Consider the following 18828-nt stretch of genomic DNA (forward strand, 5'->3'; position numbering starts at 1 on the left):
GGAAAAGGGATAAGCCCCGAGTGACTTATGCCCGGTTATACCTAAGTGAACGGTCGATGACCCCTTGGTGCATCCCGTGATGGCTAGTCAGGCTTAGCTATGGTGGGTAATGGCTATGTTGGGATCTACACCGACACGACGGTGTTCGAGTTGTGGTATCCTACTTGTGGGTAAAGTTGCACACCTCTGCAGAGTTAAGAATCTATTCGAATAGCCGTGCCCACGGTATTGGGCGAGTTACGGTGTGGTCACATAACTAGTGTTTCATTGGGATGGGCTGGTGTGAGTTGTTTTGGAATTGTGTCCGGCAGTTGTGCCGTGTGCTACGACGGACGGGGAGTCCGGTAGCAGTTTAAACTTGAACTCCGTGTTACTACAAAAACTGATTTTCTAAAAAGTTTTCTGTTAAATGAACCCCTGCATAAAGTATAGTTTTCTGTAAATTAAACCGTAACCTTATCCTTGATTTACCTATGCATATTACTCTGATTTAACCCCCTCCGTGGGTATGGTTGGACTTGCTGAGTACGTTTGTACTCACCCCAATCTTACTTTTTACAGAAGAAGACCCAGACTTCGTGCCAGACGACGCTGAGTAGGGTTATCGTTCTACACCCAACCTTGCCTGTGGAATCGGCCCTGTCAAGATGCCGCCGCTGTCGCAATACTCTGAGCCTGTGATAGACCCCATGTGGTTTGCGGTCTGGTGTTATGTCGTAGCTTGGTTAATTATTATTATCATCTGTATCGAGTGTCCTCCAAGGTTTGTACGGTTTTGAACCATCTGATGTAATAAATGTGGCATCAGCCTCCTGGGACTGGTGTTTTGTATCACATTTAAGTCTTCTCTTATGAGGGGACGCTCCACGGGGCAAGAAGCTGCTCAGGGATGACTCGCTCGCTATCCGCTGCGACGTCCGCGTCGAGTAGGTGCAGGCCATAGCCGTCACACCCCAGCAGATGAGCGGCGCTGTGGAGCTGAGGACGAGGGCCGGCATAGCCAACCGCTGCCGTTGGATGCACACTGGTCTCTTCTCCCTCGCCGGTGTCGAGGAATTGACGGGGCAAACTGCCGGCCGGCCGATTTTGACCTTGCCGTTGGGAGGCAGAGGAGGAAGATGAGTTGTGCCTGCAGTTGAATTTAGAGAACCTATTGGATTTCATCACTGTTTTGCTAGTTATTTTATTTTACATAATAGTTAAATTAGAATTTTAGCTAGTTATGAATACAAGGGCTCTTGGAAATGCTCTAATGACCGATTCACTCGAGCTCTATATTTTTTAATCTCGGCAGATTATCCGATTCCTCTGTCCACTTCACAGTTCACACGGCCTGTCCGACTGTCGAGTCGAACGAAACTCTCTGGTCCGTCCGCCGACCCAGTCAAACTACTCGGCGACTGCGGGCCCACCACTCCCGTACCCCCGCCAAATAGCCAGACCGACGTCCGGGCCCACATTCCAGCGACCCGTCGGGCTCTTGAGCGGAGTGACAGCAGCACGACGTGGCCAAAACTGCTGGGCTACGCGTCCCCGAAAACCCATCCGGCCATCCCCCACGGCTCGTCCGTCCTTACCGTTATACCCGACACAGGTCTCGCTGGCAGCCTGGCCTCGTCTCGTCCGGTCATCCCGTCTCGGCCTCGCCTCGCATCGCCTCTCTCTCTAGCTGCTTGTGCTTCTCTCTCTAGCCCCCCTCCTCCCTCCTCTCCTCCCCCACTCGCACAGTGCCCAATGCCGCGCAAACCCTAGTGCCCCCACTCCCGATCTCGCGCGGCAGCCATGGGGAACTGCTGCCGCTCGCCGGCCGCCGCCGCGCGGGAGGACGTCAAGTCGTCGCACTTCCTGGCCTCCGCCGGCGGGAAGAAAAAGCCCCACCAGGCGCGGAACGGCGCTGGGGCCGGCGCAGGCGGCGGCAGCGCCGGGGAGAAGAAGCGGCTGTCGGTGCTCGGGGAGGAGGGGTGCGACGTGGGCGCCGGGATCGAGGAGAAGTACGCCCTGGACCGGGAGCTGGGGCGCGGCGAGTTCGGGGTGACGTACCTGTGCATGGACCGGGGCACGCGGGAGCTGCTGGCCTGCAAGTCGATCTCGAAGCGGAAGCTGCGGACGCCCGTGGACGTGGAGGACGTGCGCCGGGAGGTGGCCATCATGCGGCACCTGCCCAAGAGCCCCAGCATCGTGTCGCTGCGGGAGGCGTGCGAGGACGACGGCGCCGTGCACCTCGTCATGGAGCTCTGCGAGGGTGGGGAGCTGTTCGACCGCATCGTGGCCAGGGGGCACTACACGGAGCGCGCGGCGGCCGCGGTCACGCGCACCATCGTCGAGGTCGTGCAGGTCTGCCACCGCCATGGCGTGATCCACCGGGACCTCAAGCCCGAGAACTTCCTCTTCGCCAATAAGAAGGAGAACTCACCGCTCAAGGCCATCGACTTCGGCCTCTCCATCTTCTTCAAGCCTGGTAAGCTCCCGCCCCCGAGATCCGTCCCTGATTTGGGCGAACTGCTGGCCGCAATTTTGGACTTTTTTCGTGGATTCCGGCTGGATCCGTGGGTTTGGTCGTCGGTAGTGGTCGTTGCTGTAGCTAATTGCTTTCTCGTGCTTGCGTAATCTGAGGCGAAATTGGTGTTTCTCTTCTGCTGTAAGCCTGTAGATTTACTTTTTGGAACAAGTTGTGATATTGGACATGACACATGACAGCACTTAGCAGTTCAATGTAACTTGTTGTTGCTTCTCAAGGCATGTTTGATAGCTTTATTGCTGACTGTGTGGTGAGCTCAGAGAATCGAATCTAGGAGCTAGGGTGACCTGTTGGCTCATTGGTCATTGCCACACTGCTATTTTTAGAATTTGGAAACAGTTAGTGGGAGCATACGTCACATAGCTGTTGCCCAACATAGCTGACTTGTCTCGCAACCAGTACATAGACATGTATGCTGCTTGTTCAGGTGCAACTGAAAATACAGTTATTTTGGGAAACTAAGATTCTGCACAACAGTAATACGAATTTGCATATATGATTCAAGTAACTTCCATTAGACTTAGCAGTACTCACAGGTAACTCATTATCTCCTAACAAATGGTCCCTTACTTTGGCTGCAATGCAATTATCTTGCCAATTTCTGTAAATTATTATCCACATATAGTCACAAAGACCTTTTTGGTGCAAACTTTCCACTGCGCTATGTTGATGTGGTGGAATTTGGTTATGGTTTGGTGATCTAATTTGCTTGTCTCAATTTATAAAGGCATTATTTTCCTTCTTAGGTGAAAAGTTTTCGGAAATTGTGGGAAGTCCCTACTACATGGCTCCGGAAGTCCTGAAGAGGAACTATGGTCCTGAAATAGACATATGGAGTGCTGGTGTTATCTTGTATATTTTGCTATGTGGTGTTCCTCCATTTTGGGCTGGTAAAGGGCTTTCATTTCTGAGAACGTTTTGTCCGTCAGTGTTAATCTTGTGCAAGTGATCATACCATGCAAATTTTGCAGAGACTGAACAAGGAGTCGCACAAGCTATTCTTCGGGGAAATATAGATTTTAAGCGAGAACCCTGGCCCAATGTTTCAGATAATGCTAAAGATCTTGTTCGACAGATGCTTCAGCCTGATCCAAAACTCAGGCTAACGGCAAAACAAGTTCTTGGTAGGTTGTATATCGTGCCTCTTTTTTCACAATACTACATCGGCACATTGCAGCAGATGTGTTCAGTTGAAGGTCTCAATACATTTAATAAATCTTCTGCCTGTTCTAGTCTAAATCCATGGTCCCATAGTTGGTTCAACTATAGTTTATGCCATCTTTCTGGCTTCCAAGTGTGTTAACTACCTACTTACTGCTTAGATAATCTGGCTAGGTACAGCTGTGTAATGATTTGATTGTAAAAGTGACCAGTGAAAACAGAAATGAAAAATGGATAGTTCAAAATTGAAGTAAAGTAGTAAACAGAGAAAGCAAATGTTTTAGTTTAACCCTTAATTCAAGACAGTGTTTGGAGGTAGACATTTTCCTCATGGCAAGCGCCAGACAGCAGTTACTTGCAGACTTTGATTCTTAAAGGAAAAGCTTGTAAAAGAATGTTGCTGTTTATCAAAGAGGTTCCAGACATGGCAAATACCCCAACGAATCACATGCCACCAAATTTGTTCATTTTTTTGCCACCTTGGAAACATGTTATTGCTATTATTCTCAAAGCACCTTGGAAACATTATTGCTTACACTCTTGGACAATAACAAAACTATGAGTTATCGAACTTAGATAATGTTCAAAGTACATCTGGCATGAGGTGAGTGTTACTAGGCATCATCCCATTTTGTTCCGCCATTTTTCCTTCAGGCAGATATAAGATTTTGACTTCTTTCAATATAGCGCTCATGCCCCCCTTTTTTTCTCTTATCGCAGAACATCCCTGGCTACAAAATGCTAAGAAAGCTCCAAATGTTCCTCTTGGAGACATCGTAAAGTCCAGGTTGAAACAGTTTTCAAGGATGAACAGATTCAAAAGAAGAGCTCTGAGGGTTCGAAACCTTTCTTGCTCATAAAACTGATTCAGTACACTCTGCGTTCTTTCTCAAGTAACCATGGAAATTGGAAACATTTGCCTTACTGACAGAAACCTGTACTTTAATAGGTGATTGCTGATCACTTGTCTGCTGAAGAGGTTGAGGACATAAAAGAGATGTTCAAAGTGATGGATACCGATAATGATGGTATAGTCTCTTACGAAGAGTTGAAGAATGGGATCGCAAAATTTGGTTCCCATCTTGCAGAATCTGAAGTGCAAATGCTTATCGAAGCTGTAAGTACTTTCTATTCAATCGATTGAGTCACTGTTTTTGGTTGTAGTTTATATGAATCACATGTTTTCTGCTAGCTTTGATGTCTAATATGTTGGTTTGTTAGTGTTCCATGGAACCAGCAAGTTAGTTATAGTTGTGCCAGGTGAGCAGGTGATGGGAATGGTTTGCCTATTCTTCAGTACTTTGTCCTTGGGACCATGGCGTGGAGGTTAACAAAATATCATTAAGGACATAATGAAACATTTAACCCCATTTCCCTGAAGGACCTGTTTGCGATACTCGTTTTGTACAATTTTTGAAAGCCCTTAGAACCAGGGTGCTTCATAGCTTGACATGTCACTGATATAATTTATTTGTTTATTCAGTAGGCTTTGTGTTTGATGTCCTATAGTTTGCTACATTGTTTTACCCCATCCACACTTATGATTTTGGATAATGTAATGATGTGACAGTGGCTGTATGCATCACGATGCAAAAAGGCTGGAACCTTTTCCTTTATCTAAAAGAATGTATTAGGTTAAATATTATTTAAACCTTTATTTTTTTCCTCAGTTGCTTGGATCCATTTAAGGCCATATTTTTCAATTTGAGTGTGAACTTGAGAACTTAGGTGACCCAGTTGGCTTCATCTAGTATTAGTGAGAAGAAGATGTTGACTGTGTATCTAATCTTTGTGGTTGGAATGATAGGTGGATACAAATGGTAGAGGAGCACTTGATTATGGTGAATTTTTGGCTGTCTCGCTTCACTTGCAAAGGATGGCAAATGATGAGCACCTTCGGCGGGCCTTCCTATTTTTTGACAAGGATGGCAATGGTTTCATTGAGCCTGAGGAGCTTCAGGAAGCCCTGGTGGAGGATGGAGGAGCCGATAGCATGGATGTGGTCAATGACATATTGCATGAGGTCGACACGGATAAGGTGATGATTTACTGAAGCCTCCTGGGATAGCTACTGCCTTTAAATCTTATTCATCCCTTAAAGGTGCAAAAACTTTTGTTGTTTCTGCAGGATGGTAAAATTAGCTATGAAGAATTTGTCGCAATGATGAAGACTGGCACAGACTGGAGAAAGGCATCAAGGCATTATTCAAGAGGGCGCTTCAACAGCCTTAGCATAAAGCTTATAAAAGATGGGTCTCTAAAACTAGGTAATGAGTGAGGTTGCTGCTTGCAGCCGTTGCTCCTCTCCTCCGCGCTTTGTAGTCTGCCCCTCGGGCCCACTAAGCAGAAATAGTCTGCCCCTTGGGCCCACTAAAAAACCCTCATCCATTTGCTAATGATTATTTTGTCTGGGGTTTAGATAAGCGGAGTCCCCCCTGATTGGTTCGCACATGTAATTAGTAACCTTTTCAGTATCACTGAGGAGCATCTGCTGAATGATGCACCCCTGCTTGCCTGCTGCCCATCTCCTCCGGTGTACCTGACTCTCAAGTGTTGTAAAATGTTTTTGCTGTTGACCTCGAATGCAATTTGCTTCTTTGGTGTACTGGAATTGTAGATCCATTTGCACTGGTAAAGAACTAGATATGAAACACAGCTGAAGATGAACTGAATACGAGAAACTCTCAGGTGTACTTTGTGTTGTCGGTTCCTTTTAAGCTGCAGGCCTGATTTTCAATCTGTGAAGTGTTTGCTGAAGCTTAAACCTAACTCTGTTTCATGGGACTGGGAGCCTGGTACAGCAGTTTTTGATGCACTGTTCTCTGAAGAAGAGATATCATGCAAGCAGTGATTACTTGCATTGCAGCTTCAACAATACATTACAGCATGCCGTCAGAAGAAAAGAACATTTTATGCAACTTGCAAGTGTACAATCCGTATACAGTATCCTTTCAAAAAAAATCCGTATACAGTGGCACAGTGATACGGTATGGATTCTGTTCTCTCTGAACTTACGGCAAATTGTCTGGCTCTATTTTTTTCATATGGTACCAGAACTGGACGAAGAAGCCTTTAGAAACAGGAAAGAAGATCTGGATCAGGATTCCCTGTAGTTTGGTGAGGTGAAGCTCGTCTCTCTGATCGCATTCGCTTTTCAGGCAATGGCTTTGGGAAGATACAGCAATGCCACACGAGAATCAGACACCGTCTGCCACTACCCTTTCCCTTTCCATTTCCAATGTGTTTGGGATTGTGGAGCGGTACCTCCGCACCTGACGCTACCCAGATCCACCAGACTACCACTAATTGCTTTGATGATGCGATAAAGAAATCACATGATAAAAAGGAGGAGATGAAGAACCGGCTGGAGATGCAACCGGTGTTTTAGTTAGCTCGCCGTCGTGATGCGGGACCGAGAGCCAACTGTTTGCATGTTCATCCATCTTATTCTAAACGCTATCCCGGTATGATCCTAATGGAGGTCTGTGCGCTGTGCCAACTAAATACCATCCGCATTAAATTATCACAGGTATAAACGCGGCGCGTGCATAATTAATCGTCGATCTAGTAGCTAAGCTAGCAGTTCGATGACACAGAAAGGAAGTGCCTAGTCCCCCCTCATCTCTAACCACCGTGACAACGAAGTTCTATAGTCCGGCGTGCGAGTGCGCCTATAATCCTTTCTGTGGTGCTTCACCCAGCGACCACATTTGTTGGTCCAAGGTCCAAGCCTGAAACGAGCATCCATGGCTGAACACGATGTTTCAGATTTGAAATTCAGCAGCCACGATCACTTGTGTTCTGAATTTCGATTTGGCCGAATCGATCACAAATGCAGCAACTGAACTCGTTTGAAATTACTGAGGGTGATGCGTCATGTACAGCCAGTCGATGCAGGGGGTACGAAGCCGCCTGCCTCGGCAGATCTGGTGTCCCCTTCTGCTGTTGGGATCCGACGCCAGCGCCAGCGGCACCAGCCCGTAGCGTCTGGCTGTCGCGGTGTACTCACGGGCACGCCGCCGGCCCGGCAGGCGCAGGGGATCCCCACCACTCCCCCAGCGAAGCAGCGCGAGGAGGACGGCGTCCAGGTGTGCTGCGGGCCCACGCGGCAGCCACCGACAATAATGGCGGCACTCCACATCGGACTCCACTCCCCACCTCCCCGACCACCCCCCGCTTCGCCACGCGACAGCGACGCCCCGCCCCGCCCCCGGATCACCGCTGGCGGCGGGTCCCAGCATCCAGAGGCCAGAGCCACACGCGTTCTAGAAGAGTTGCTGCGCGGGCGCCGGGCGCGGCGGCCGTTGGATCCCGTGCCGCCCAGCGTCTCGCCGCCGTCTCCCTCATTGTCGCTTGCTCGCTGCGCCCGCCCGATTGCTTCGCCCTCGCTTCGCTTCGAATGGCAGCGGCGGTGCGGGCTGAGCGGCCGCGAGCTTGACCCGGGCGCGCGTGGGCACGCACCCAGTCCCAGCCATGTCAGCGCCTGCCGCGGAGGGGGTCGTGGCGGGATTCCGCGGGGAGCAGAGGAGCTTCGCGCGCGCAGCCTCCTCTGCCTTCGGGGCCGCTGAGTTCGCCTCCGGATTCGATGGCCCCCAGCTCCCGCCGCTGCGGCTGCGGGCCTCGTGCGGCGGCGGCGCGATCGCCAGCCCGTGCTCCAGCTCCTCCTCCGATACCTTCGTCAGCATGCGCTCCACGCCCTCAGGTACCGCATGCTTGCTGCAGTGATTATCCCCCCAATGTGACACTGCTCCTAATCTTCCAGCCCACGTGTGATCGGATGACGGATGCTGCTTGCTCTAAGTTTGTTTACTTCTGATCCTAATTCTGGTCGGTTTTGCTGGGTTTGGCTGCTCGCCGTGGGGGATCAGAAACGCTGAACCCGTGTGGGCTATGGTCGCCGCCGCGCGCTCCGTCCGAGGCGTCCGAGTTCGGCACGGCGCGCGAGTACGACACCACCGATCCCTTCTTCGGTGACAACTGGCTCCACGACAACCACCTCTTCCACGGCAAGCCGGAGAGCGAAGGCAGCGAAGGGGAGGACAAGTTCATTGTTGGTGATGACGTCAGCTTGCCGCGGAATGAGATGCAGGAGCTTAGTGATGGCTGCGGCCACAGGCACGTACACAGAGACCGAATCGCGGATTCCGATAGGTGCGCAGAGGTGAATGCGTGCTCGTCACCGCCCTGTGGCTGCTGCTACGGGGAAAAGGAGAATGATGAGGAGTTGGTGAGAGATTCTTGCTCTGCTGTTTATGGGAGGTATCAGATCATGGACGACCATACGGAACTGCTTGATGAGTGTGTGGCAGAAGCATTCCGGTTCAGGCTGACTGCATTTGATGATGCTGGCGATTGCTTAGTGGATTTCAAGAAAGCAGATGGCGATGGGTTGGATCTTAGTGCTCTGGAGAAGGAGCTTCAAATGCTTACTCCGTACTTGGCTGATGCAGATGCTCTAGAGAGTAAGTTGTTCTGACCTCTTGCCTTTTGTTAAGTTTTCTTCTTGCATTTCGCAAAATATTCAAGCAAATTTAGACGGGACTCACTTCCTGACTTGGTAATTGGTTGTTTTGCACTAATTCCTGGCTACCATTCTGCTTCATGCATCTCAAAATTTGTATGGCATCGAGGGTTCATGAGGGTGCATTGAATTTAGAATCACTGCTCTAATTCCACACCAGTGGATATAACCACAACAAAGCAAGCTTGAATGTAGTTCTGCATGTCATGATGCAATTTTGCTTCTTATTCCAGATTTGTATGCCTTTGTAACTCTGAAATACAACGTCCATTTATCCAACCCCAAGGGTTTTTATTTTTATTTTTTTGCTTGACAAATGATTTTATTTTAACTGTAATTTTTTAGACAAAAAAAACTAAGCAACTCAAAAATTTTATTTTAACTGTAATTATCTTTTGTAGATACTGGGCTTCAACATGACTTCATAGGCAATGAAAAACTAGATGTCCGCATGGTAACAAATGAGGAAATTGCTGATGCCGAAGAATTTCTAAAAGATAGCTACAGCATACATCCTTTTCCTGAGAGCAGTGACCCTTTAGATGTTTATGGGGTGGAAGATTTCGTGACAGCAGATACAAATGTTCAAAATTCTACTATTCACAAAATCCAGGAAGATCCAAAAGTTGATCCTGCACTCTCTAAGTTTTATCAGGAGTATGAGGTATTTGACTTGAAAATTTTCCACCGGAAGAACAGGTTCACCATCAAATACCTTTCTTATTTTCTTCTGTGGCCAAATAATTCTAGGGATATTGTATGCTCATGCTATAGGTGTCCACTGCAGGACTGGCTTTGAGGAAAACAAAGAATTCCCTATTGTCATGGATTCAGTTATAGCTGGAAGATATCGTGTCACTGAGTATCTTGGTTCTGCTGCATTCAGCAAGGTTGTACGTGCACACGATCTTCAAACTGGAGTTGATGTATGTCTTAAAATAATAAAAAATGATAAGGATTTCTTTGACCAGAGCTTGGATGAGATAAAGCTCCTTAAGTTTGTCAATAAGTATGACCCAGATGATGACCATCACATACTTCGTCTCTATGATTACTTCTACTTTCAGGTGTGTGATGCACAAAGTCAGTGAACTAAGCCTTTTACTTTGTTTTACATTGAATTCATTGTGCAGTCATATTACTTTTAAGGTGGATTGATTCAGAGTCATAAGATTCATTAATAATGCAAGTTCTTTTCCTGTTCGTGATGTATACTTCAATATTTTCCCTGTTTGATGTTATCGAAACTCATTTTTTAACTTGTAAAATGCTGATGGTAATACAATTCGACAGGAACATCTCTTCATTGTCACTGAATTACTACGCGCAAATCTGTATGAGTTTCAGAAATATAACCAGGAGTCTGGTGATGAGGTATACTTTTCATTGCCCAGAATACAGGTATGTCTGACGGTTTTGTGATCAAATAATTCCACACAACTGTCATATGGATCAGTTAATAATTCTATGAACTCTGATCGTTAAAATTCAAGTAATCAGAAAAGGCATTTATAGCTAACCATGTAATACCCTACTCCCTCCGTTCCAAAATGTGAGTGGTTTTAGTTTTATCCAAAGTCAAACTTCTCTAACTTTGACCAAGTTTATAGAAAAAACATATGAACACCCACAATATCAAATAAATGCACTACCAAGGCATACTTTATGGTGGATTTAGTGAAACTGATTTGATGCTGTAGATGTTGGTTTATTTTTCTACAAACTTGGTTAAAGCTAGGGAAGTTTGACTTAGAGCAAAACTAAAATCTCTAACATTTTGTAACAGAGGTAGTACTTTTGTAAAACCAAGTTTTTTTCGGTCTTTGTTGACCAACTATCTCTGAATATGTTTTTAAATTGTTGGAATAGATATTCTAACTTCTAAGCGTTATGAAATATTTGTTTAGGTGGAAACAAAAAGGGTCAACTGAAATATGAGCCTTTTGTCTTGCTTTCAGGCTATAGCTCGACAATGCTTGGAGGCTTTGGTGTACTTGCATCATTTAAACATTGTTCACTGTGACCTGAAACCCGAGAATATCCTTCTGAAGAGCTACAGCAGATGTGAAATCAAGGTTATTGATCTTGGAAGCAGCTGCTTCATGTCAGACAACTTAAACTTGTACATTCAATCACGTTCTTACCGATCTCCTGAGGTCATCCTGGGTTTGCCATATGATCAAAAAATTGACATTTGGTCTCTTGGCTGCATCTTGGCTGAACTATATACTGGTGAAGTAAGTTTTCATCTTGACCTCCTATTCTGTATTTTGTTTGGTGTTATATTGAACTCTCAACAGGTTGAAATATTGTATGCAGTGAAAGGCAATTCAAATGATTCTTAAAAATCCAGTTGACATGACAAATAAGGTTGTGCTAACAGTTAAATCGTTACTTGTCTTTTGAGCTTATCTTGCTTATTGCAACTGTTAGCATTTTTTAAGCGATGACAGTAGGAGAAGCCCCTACTGTGGTAAATAGCTGTCAGCACAACCTAATTTGTCATTGTGTTGGCATTTACTGGTAAATAACTTTTGGCATTTGATGTTCTCATTGTGTTACTTACCTTGTTTTGTTACTCTCTTCATCCAGAGAAGACCAATATGTGCTTGACATGTTGTTAGAACCTTAGGTGGCATTGCATTAAGAAGAAATAGTCGCCCAAATTTAAGTTGAAAAAGACTAACCTGGGGTTCCAAAAGTGTTCTGAAAAATACTTGCAGTTTAAAAATGCCTATAATTGTGAATGATTATCTTGATAATGTGTCTATTCAAATAGTAGGAGAGACCATGTTCTCATGATTTTTTAAAGAAGTCATATCTGATTGCAACTCTTTCAACATGTTACAGGTGCTCTTTCCTAATGAATCAATACCAATCATTCTTGCTCGTATGATTGGGACAATTGGTCCAATTGACATGGAAATGCTTGCGCTGGGACAGGAGACAGAGAAGTACTTCACAGATGATTATGACCTTTTCCACAAAAATGAGGTAATAAGTGGATTATATGCAAAGTTTATCATCATAACTTAGTTTGAATATGCACTATAGTTCAAAAAAAATCTGTGGTGTTGTACATGCCAATTCTTTTGCAATATGACCTGAAAATCCTAGTCTTTGTTTAGTATTAAGGACCCCCCCTCTGTCCCACATGCATGGCATGGTAAATACCAGCAGCAGTACATTTAGTTTGCAATAGAGGCTTGTTTATGCTGCAGCACGTTTTCTAAATTTTCTTATGCCATATACAAAATCTAGAGTAGTGTAGAAGTAAAAGCTGATAGCTCAAATACCTGTGCCTGAGGAAACTACTAATGTTGTACCAAGTAACATTACTGTTGGTGTATATGTGAGCCCATGTATAGAGGCCCATGTATAGGATCTATATATCCCACCATTCTAGGGTTTGGAGGAATACAATCCATTATTTTCTCCTACATGGTATCATTTGCTTAGGTTTCTTCTCCCATGGCAGCCGCCGCCGCCGCCGCCACCGTCATGGTTGGCCGGCCGCCGCCCCCATCCCTCTCCTCTTTCCCTTCCCTTTCCTCTACTGCCGCCGGGACCTCTGCTCCCGCCGTCTCTGCTCCAGAGGCGCCGCGCGCGTGGCTTCACGCCGCCGCAGCGCAGCTGCCCCCACCACCGCCACTACGCTGGTCGCCGCCGCGGGAGGCGGATCTGCGGGCGCCGCCACGCAGGCCCCGGCCGCCGGTGCGGGCGCGCCCGCCTCCACTGCCCCAGCGCCGCCGCGGGCGCGCTGGCCCAGGCCGCCGCCGCGGGCGCGCTGGCCCAGGCCGCCGCCGCGGGCGCGCTAGCCCCGGGGGCCGCCGCCGCGGGCGCGGGCGCGCCTGCTGCGCTGCCCTTGGCCCACGCCGCCGCGGGAGCTGTCGAGGGCTGCCCCTGGCCCTGCTTCCCGCCGCCACAGGCGCCGCCCAGGGCTGGCAGGCCCCTGGCGCGGGCACGGGCGCGCCTGCTGCCCAGCCCGGCGCCGCCCAGACCGCCGCTGCGCCTCCCGTAGGCACCCCCGTGGCCCCTGTGGCTGCTGCCGCTGCCGCTGCCGCTGCTGCCCATACGCGCGCGGCTGGCGCAGATGGCCCTCCTTCTCCCTGGCGCGGCGTGACCCCTGCGGCCCCCGCGGGCGTTGCCGCTGCTGCCGCTGCCGCCGCTGGCCATGCGCGCGTGGCTGGCGCAGGTGGTCCTCCTCCTTCTACATGGCGCGGCGTGCCCGTTGCCGCTGCCAGGGCCGCGGCCGCCGCCCACGGCACCTACGCTGCTGCTCCCTCCCCTCCGTGGCCCCAGGGTGCCGCTTCCGCCGCCCCTACTTACAGCGCGGCGCGGTCGTGGCCCCAGGACACCGCCGCCGCCGCCCCTGATCACGGCGCGACGCGGCCGTGGCCCCCCGCGCCCGCGTCCGCGTGGACCGCCGCGGCACCTCTGCCCGCGCTCGTGACGCCCGCGGCCGCGCTCGTGCCGCCCGTGGCCGCGCCCGCGCCCGCGTTGCCTGGGTTCGGTATGCCCCCCGCGGATGCGCCGTTCGCCGCCGCCGCCTTCCGCGAGCAGAAGACCGCCGCCGACGCTGCTACGGCCGAAGCTGCTCTCGCCGCGGCCCTCCTCGCCGCCAAGTCTGAGGCTGCGGCGGCTCAGGAGCGGGTCCGCGTGGCTCTGGGCGCGCCGGCCATGGGCGCTTCTCCCCTCGCGGCCGCGGCTCCTCCCCCCGGGCCGAGCGGGGGTGGCGGCGGCCGTGGTGGTCGCCGTCGGAGGAGGGGGCGTGGTCGTCGGACCGCACCTACACCTCCCCTTGCTCCTGCCGATGTGCCCTGGCCATCCTACCGCGACCCATGGTCAGGGCACCTCTCGATGTGGCCGGTTCCGGCCCCAGGGGGTCCTCGTCCTCCGGCCCAGCCAGCGACCATGTTCGCTGGCACCGCTCCCCCGTTCCCACCGCCGTGGATTCCACCGGCACAGGCTTTCAGTACCATGGGGTTGACACCGCCAGTTAGCCCCGACTGGATTGCCGACTCGGGCGCCTCGTTCCACACCACACCTCATGCTGGCATCCTTTCTTTCATCCGACCCCCATCCCTCTTGTCCTTCTTGTATCACGGTCGGCAATGGCTCTTGTCTTCCGGTCACCTCCGTGGGTACCGCTTCCGGTCCTTTCAGTCTCCCTAATGTGCTTGTTGCTCCCAACATTGTTCACAATCTTCTTTTCATTTGCCAATTCACCACTGACAATTCCTGTTCTGTCGATTTTGACCCCTCTGGGCTTACTGTGAAGGATTTGGCTTCCCGCCGTCCTCTTCTCCGATGTGACAGCACAGGCCCCTTTACACCCTCCGTTTTCCTACTTCCGCTGCTCCACCTCCAGCTCCTTCATCTCCTTTGTCCGCTGCTTTCGCCACGACTCTTTCTTCCACCACCTGGCACCGCCGGCTTGGTCACCCCGGCCGCAACGCTTTGGCTCAGCTTAGTCGTAGTGCACATATTCCTTGCACTAGGGCTTCTGTTGAGCATCTTTGCCACGCGTGCCAGTTGGGTCGCCATGTTCGCCTTCCTTTTTCTTCCTCCTCTTCGCATGCGACGCATGTGTTTGATCTGGTTCACTGTGATCTGTGGACCGCTCCTGTACCCAGCATGTCTGGTTACAAGTACTATCTCGTGGTGGTTGACGACTTCTCTCGCTACTCTTGGATTTTTCCCTTGCGCGCCAAGTCTGAGACGTTCCCCCACCCTCCTCCACTTCTTCGCCTGGGTGTCCACTCAGTTCGGCCTCACCATTAAGGCCGTCCAGTGTGATAACGGGTGTGAGTTCGATAACACCACCTCCCGTTCTTTCTTCCTCTCTCGGGGTGTTTAGCTGCGTATGTCTTGTCCGTATACCTCTCCTCAGAACGGCAAGGCTGAGCGGATGATTCGCACGACGAACGACATCGTGCGCACCCTTCTGATCCAGGCCTCTCTGCCCCCGCGCTTCTGGGCTGAGAGCCTTCACACCGCCACCTACTTGCTTAACCGTCTTCCGTCCACTGCTTCTCCTGCTCCCACTCCTCACCATGCTCTTTTCGGTATCCCCTCACTACGACCACCTTCGGGTCTTCGGGTGTGCGTGTTACCCTAACACCTCCGCCACTGCTTCTCACAAGCTGGCGCCCCGCTCGACTCGCTGTGTGTTCCTTGGGTACTCCCCTGACCACAAGGGGTACCGATGCTTTGACCTCACCTCTCGCCGCGTCCTGATCTCCCGACACGTCGTCTTTGACGAGTCGGATTTCCCCTACTCCACCTCCTCCACACCTTCTTCTGACCCCGAGATGGAGTCTCTGTTTCCGACTGACCCAGTGGTTCAACCACTGTTACCTGTCTGTCCTTTCTTTGCAGGTTTTTCCGGCGCACCGGCACCGCTTCCGGTGATCCCTGTTGGGCCGAGCGCGGCCTCGGTGCCCGCGGTCGCGCCACGCGTGGCCCCCGGACCTCCAGTCGTGCCGCGTGCGGATCCGGTGTCTCCTGCTGCGCTACGCGCGGCCCCGGTGCCTCTCCCTGCACCTGCGCGGTACGCTCAGCCGGTGCAGGTATACCGGCGTCGCTCGGCGCCGCCGCGGTACGCTGAGCCGGTGCAGGTGTACCGGCGTCGTTCGGCGTCGAAACCGGCGCCGCCTCCCGGCTCCGGAGGCTCCTGCGGCACCTACACCGGAGCCGTCGCCGCCGCCAACTCGCCCTCGAGCCGAACCGGCGGTGTACCACCCACCAGTCATCCATCGGGATCCTCGGCATATCCATCGCATGGTGATTTGGCGGATGGCGTATCAGGCCGCGACTCTCTCCGCCACCGAGGGAGAGCCGCGGGTCTCTCTGGTACCCTCCTCTGTCCGCGACGCCTTGGCGGATCCTCACTGGCGTCGCGCGATGGAAGAGGAGTACGCGGCTCTTTTTGCCAACCAGACGTGGGACCTCGTGCCGCGTCCGTCTGATTGCAATGTGGTGACTGTTAAGTGGATCTGGACGCATAAGCATCGGGCTGATGGCACACTGGAGCGCTACAAAGCTCACTGGGTTCTCTGGGGGTTCACTCAGCGGTCTGGTGTGGTCTATGATGAGACCTTTAGTCTAGTGGTGAAGCCTGCTACTGTGCGCACGGTCCTCTCGCTTGCGCTCTCGCGTTCTTGGCCTGTGCACCAGCTGGACGTGAAGAATGCGTTTCTTCACGGCACTCTATCAGAGACTGTCTACTGCTCTCAGCCAGCGGGATTTGTGGACTCGAGTCGTCCGGATATGGTCTGTTGGCTCAACAAGTCTCTCTATGGTCTGAAGCAAGCTCCTCGGGCTTGGTACTCTTGGTTCGCCACGTTCTTGCTGACATTGGGGTTCACCGAGGCCAAGTCTGACACGTCTCTCTTCATCTACCGCCGTGGGGATGAGACTGCATATCTGCTGCTCTATGTCGATGACATTGTGCTCACAGCCTCCAGTCAGCAGTTGCTTCAGAGTGTCATCTCCTCTCTGCAGCAAGAGTTTGCTATGAAGGATCTGGGTCAGCTCCAGCACTTCTTGGGCGTCACTGTTGAGCCTCGCCCGTCTGGTCTTCTCCTTCACCAGCGGCAGTACACCCTTGATATTCTGGAGCGGGCTGGGATGTCTGATTGCAAGCCCTGCTCCACTCCTGTCGACACTCAGATGAAGCTGTCTGCTGATCTGGGTGATCCGGTGGCTGATCCTACTGCCTACCGGAGTCTAGCCGGCGTTTTGCAGTACCTCACCTTCACCAGGCCGGACCTCACCTACGCTGTTCAGCAGGTCTGTCTCTATATGCATGATCGCCGGGAGTCACACCTTGCTGCGCTGAAGCGTCTTCTCCACTACGTCCGTGGCACTGTGGACCTCGGCCTGGTGCTTCACCGCTCGTCCTCTACTGAGCTGGTGGTCTACACCGACGCTGACTGGGCTGGCTGACCGGACACTCGTCGCTCCACTTCCGGCTACGCCGTCTTCCTGGGCGGCAACCTGGTCTCCTAGTCGTCCAAGCGGCAGCCAGTTGTCTCCCGCTCCAATGCCGAGGCGGAGTACCGGGCTGTCGCTAACGGCGTGGCGAGGCGTCCTGGCTACAACAGCTCTTGGCGGAGCTCCACAGCACGCTCGCCAAGAGCACGCTCGTCTACTGCGACAACGTCAGCGCCGTGTATCTCTCCACCAACCCCGTCCAGCATCAGCGGACGAAGCATGTGGAGATCGACCTATACTTCGTGCGCGACAGTGTCGTCATCGGCGATGTTCGGATATTCCATGTCCCGACTACCTCCCAGTTTGCCGACATCTTCACCAAGGGATTACCCTCCTCGACCTTCTCGAAGTTTTGCTCTAGCCTCAACGTAGCAGGTGGCTAGTTGTGGCTGCGGGGGGAGGGGGGTATTTGCCCTTTGTACTCTCTTCTTGTCCAGTCTTGAACACCGCTGCGCCGGTTGTTCAGACTGCGGGGGGTGTTGGCTTTCTTGTTGTCCAGTCTTGAACACCGCTGTGCCGATAGTTTAGACTGCGGGGGGTGTTGGTGTATATGTGAGCCTATGTATAGAGGCCCATCTATAGGATCTATACATCCCACCCTTCTAGGGTTTAGAGGAATACAATCTATTATTCTCTCCTACAATTACCAACAGCAATGAGAGAGGTCTTCTCAATTCTGCTCATCGCTAATAATCTAGTCTGCAAGTGCAAGTTCAATGGTTAAAACATAATCAAATAGGTTGTTGTTTGATTCGATCTGGGTCCCTTGTCAGTTTGTATTAGTATCCCGGTTAGTTGTACACCATCCCTGTGCATGTTTTTGAGGCGCAGAAGAACCCAACAGTTTAACCCTACACTTATCCTAAAAGGAAACATATGTTTGCTGTCACTATGAAGATCTTTAAAATAAGAAGTTTAGTTTTTTGCTCTTTGTACAATTTCATTCAGCAGAGTACTTATTTTTCTTATTCCATTTCCTGTTAAAAATCAGGAGACAGGTCAGTTGGAATATTTGATCCCAGAGAAATCATCTTTGCGGCGCCACTTGCAATGCCCAGACAAGAAGTTCGTTGATTTTCTCTCGTACCTGCTGCAAATAAATCCCAGAAAGAGACCAACGGCCATTGAAGCATTGCAACACCGATGGCTTTCAGTAGTATATAGCTGAGCTTGCCAATCAAGCTCTTTCCTCACAAATAGGGACAGTGTCTGAAGTCACTCCTCTTTCCTCACGAGTAGGATCAGTTTCTGAAGTTACTTGACTCATGAAACAACAGGCTTCCTTTGGAGCAGGATTTGGCTTCGTGGGATTTTTTTTCCAGGTCAATCCTTGGCAATGAAATCCTGTTTTGCAACGTCAATTGATCGTGGATACACGCTAGTTCGTGCATGTAAATATGAGAAAATTACCTGTTGTATATGTACAGTTGTCATGTACTACGATGTAATTGATCCAACTATAGCCAATTAAATTGTTATGTTTCTGTATTTCTTGATCTACCTATGACATCACTCTGATGTAATTTCTGTGTTCTTGAGTTAACTGAATTTTGTGGTTCTTGACCTATGATTTATTTAATCCAATTCAGGAAATATCAACCAAATTTGTATATTTAGGTTCCAATTGTCG

General features: G+C 50.7%; 1 protein-coding gene across 1 annotated transcript; it reads left to right on the plus strand.

Annotated features, from left to right (window-relative positions):
* The first annotated feature begins 1602 nt into the window (after positions 1–1602).
* On the plus strand, positions 1603–18797 carry LOC120700731. Its single transcript, XM_039984969.1, has 15 exons — positions 1603–2458; positions 3265–3408; positions 3490–3642; positions 4400–4515; positions 4629–4796; positions 5487–5717; positions 5808–5955; positions 8103–8381; positions 8548–9141; positions 9602–9899; positions 9988–10267; positions 10494–10601; positions 11159–11437; positions 12051–12194; positions 18190–18797. Exons 1-15 carry the CDS (start codon positions 1783–1785, stop codon positions 18364–18366), a joined length of 3795 nt encoding a protein of 1264 aa, XP_039840903.1. The 5' UTR covers positions 1603–1782; the 3' UTR covers positions 18367–18797.
* Positions 18798–18828: the final 31 nt, after the last annotated feature.

The sequence above is a fragment of the Panicum virgatum genome, chromosome 3K, assembly GCF_016808335.1.
Source record: "Panicum virgatum strain AP13 chromosome 3K, P.virgatum_v5, whole genome shotgun sequence".
Classification (NCBI taxonomy): Eukaryota; Viridiplantae; Streptophyta; class Magnoliopsida; order Poales; family Poaceae; genus Panicum; species Panicum virgatum.

Coding starts and splice junctions, on each gene's coding strand:
- LOC120700731 (XM_039984969.1), top strand. CDS start 1,783: ATGGGGAACTGCTGCCGCTCGCCGGCCGCCGCCGCGCGGGAGGACGTC. Junction 4,797..5,486: donor TGCAAATGCTTATCGAAGCT/GTAAGTACTTTC, acceptor TTGGAATGATAG/GTGGATACAAATGGTAGAGG. Junction 9,142..9,601: donor TGATGCAGATGCTCTAGAGA/GTAAGTTGTTCT, acceptor TATCTTTTGTAG/ATACTGGGCTTCAACATGAC.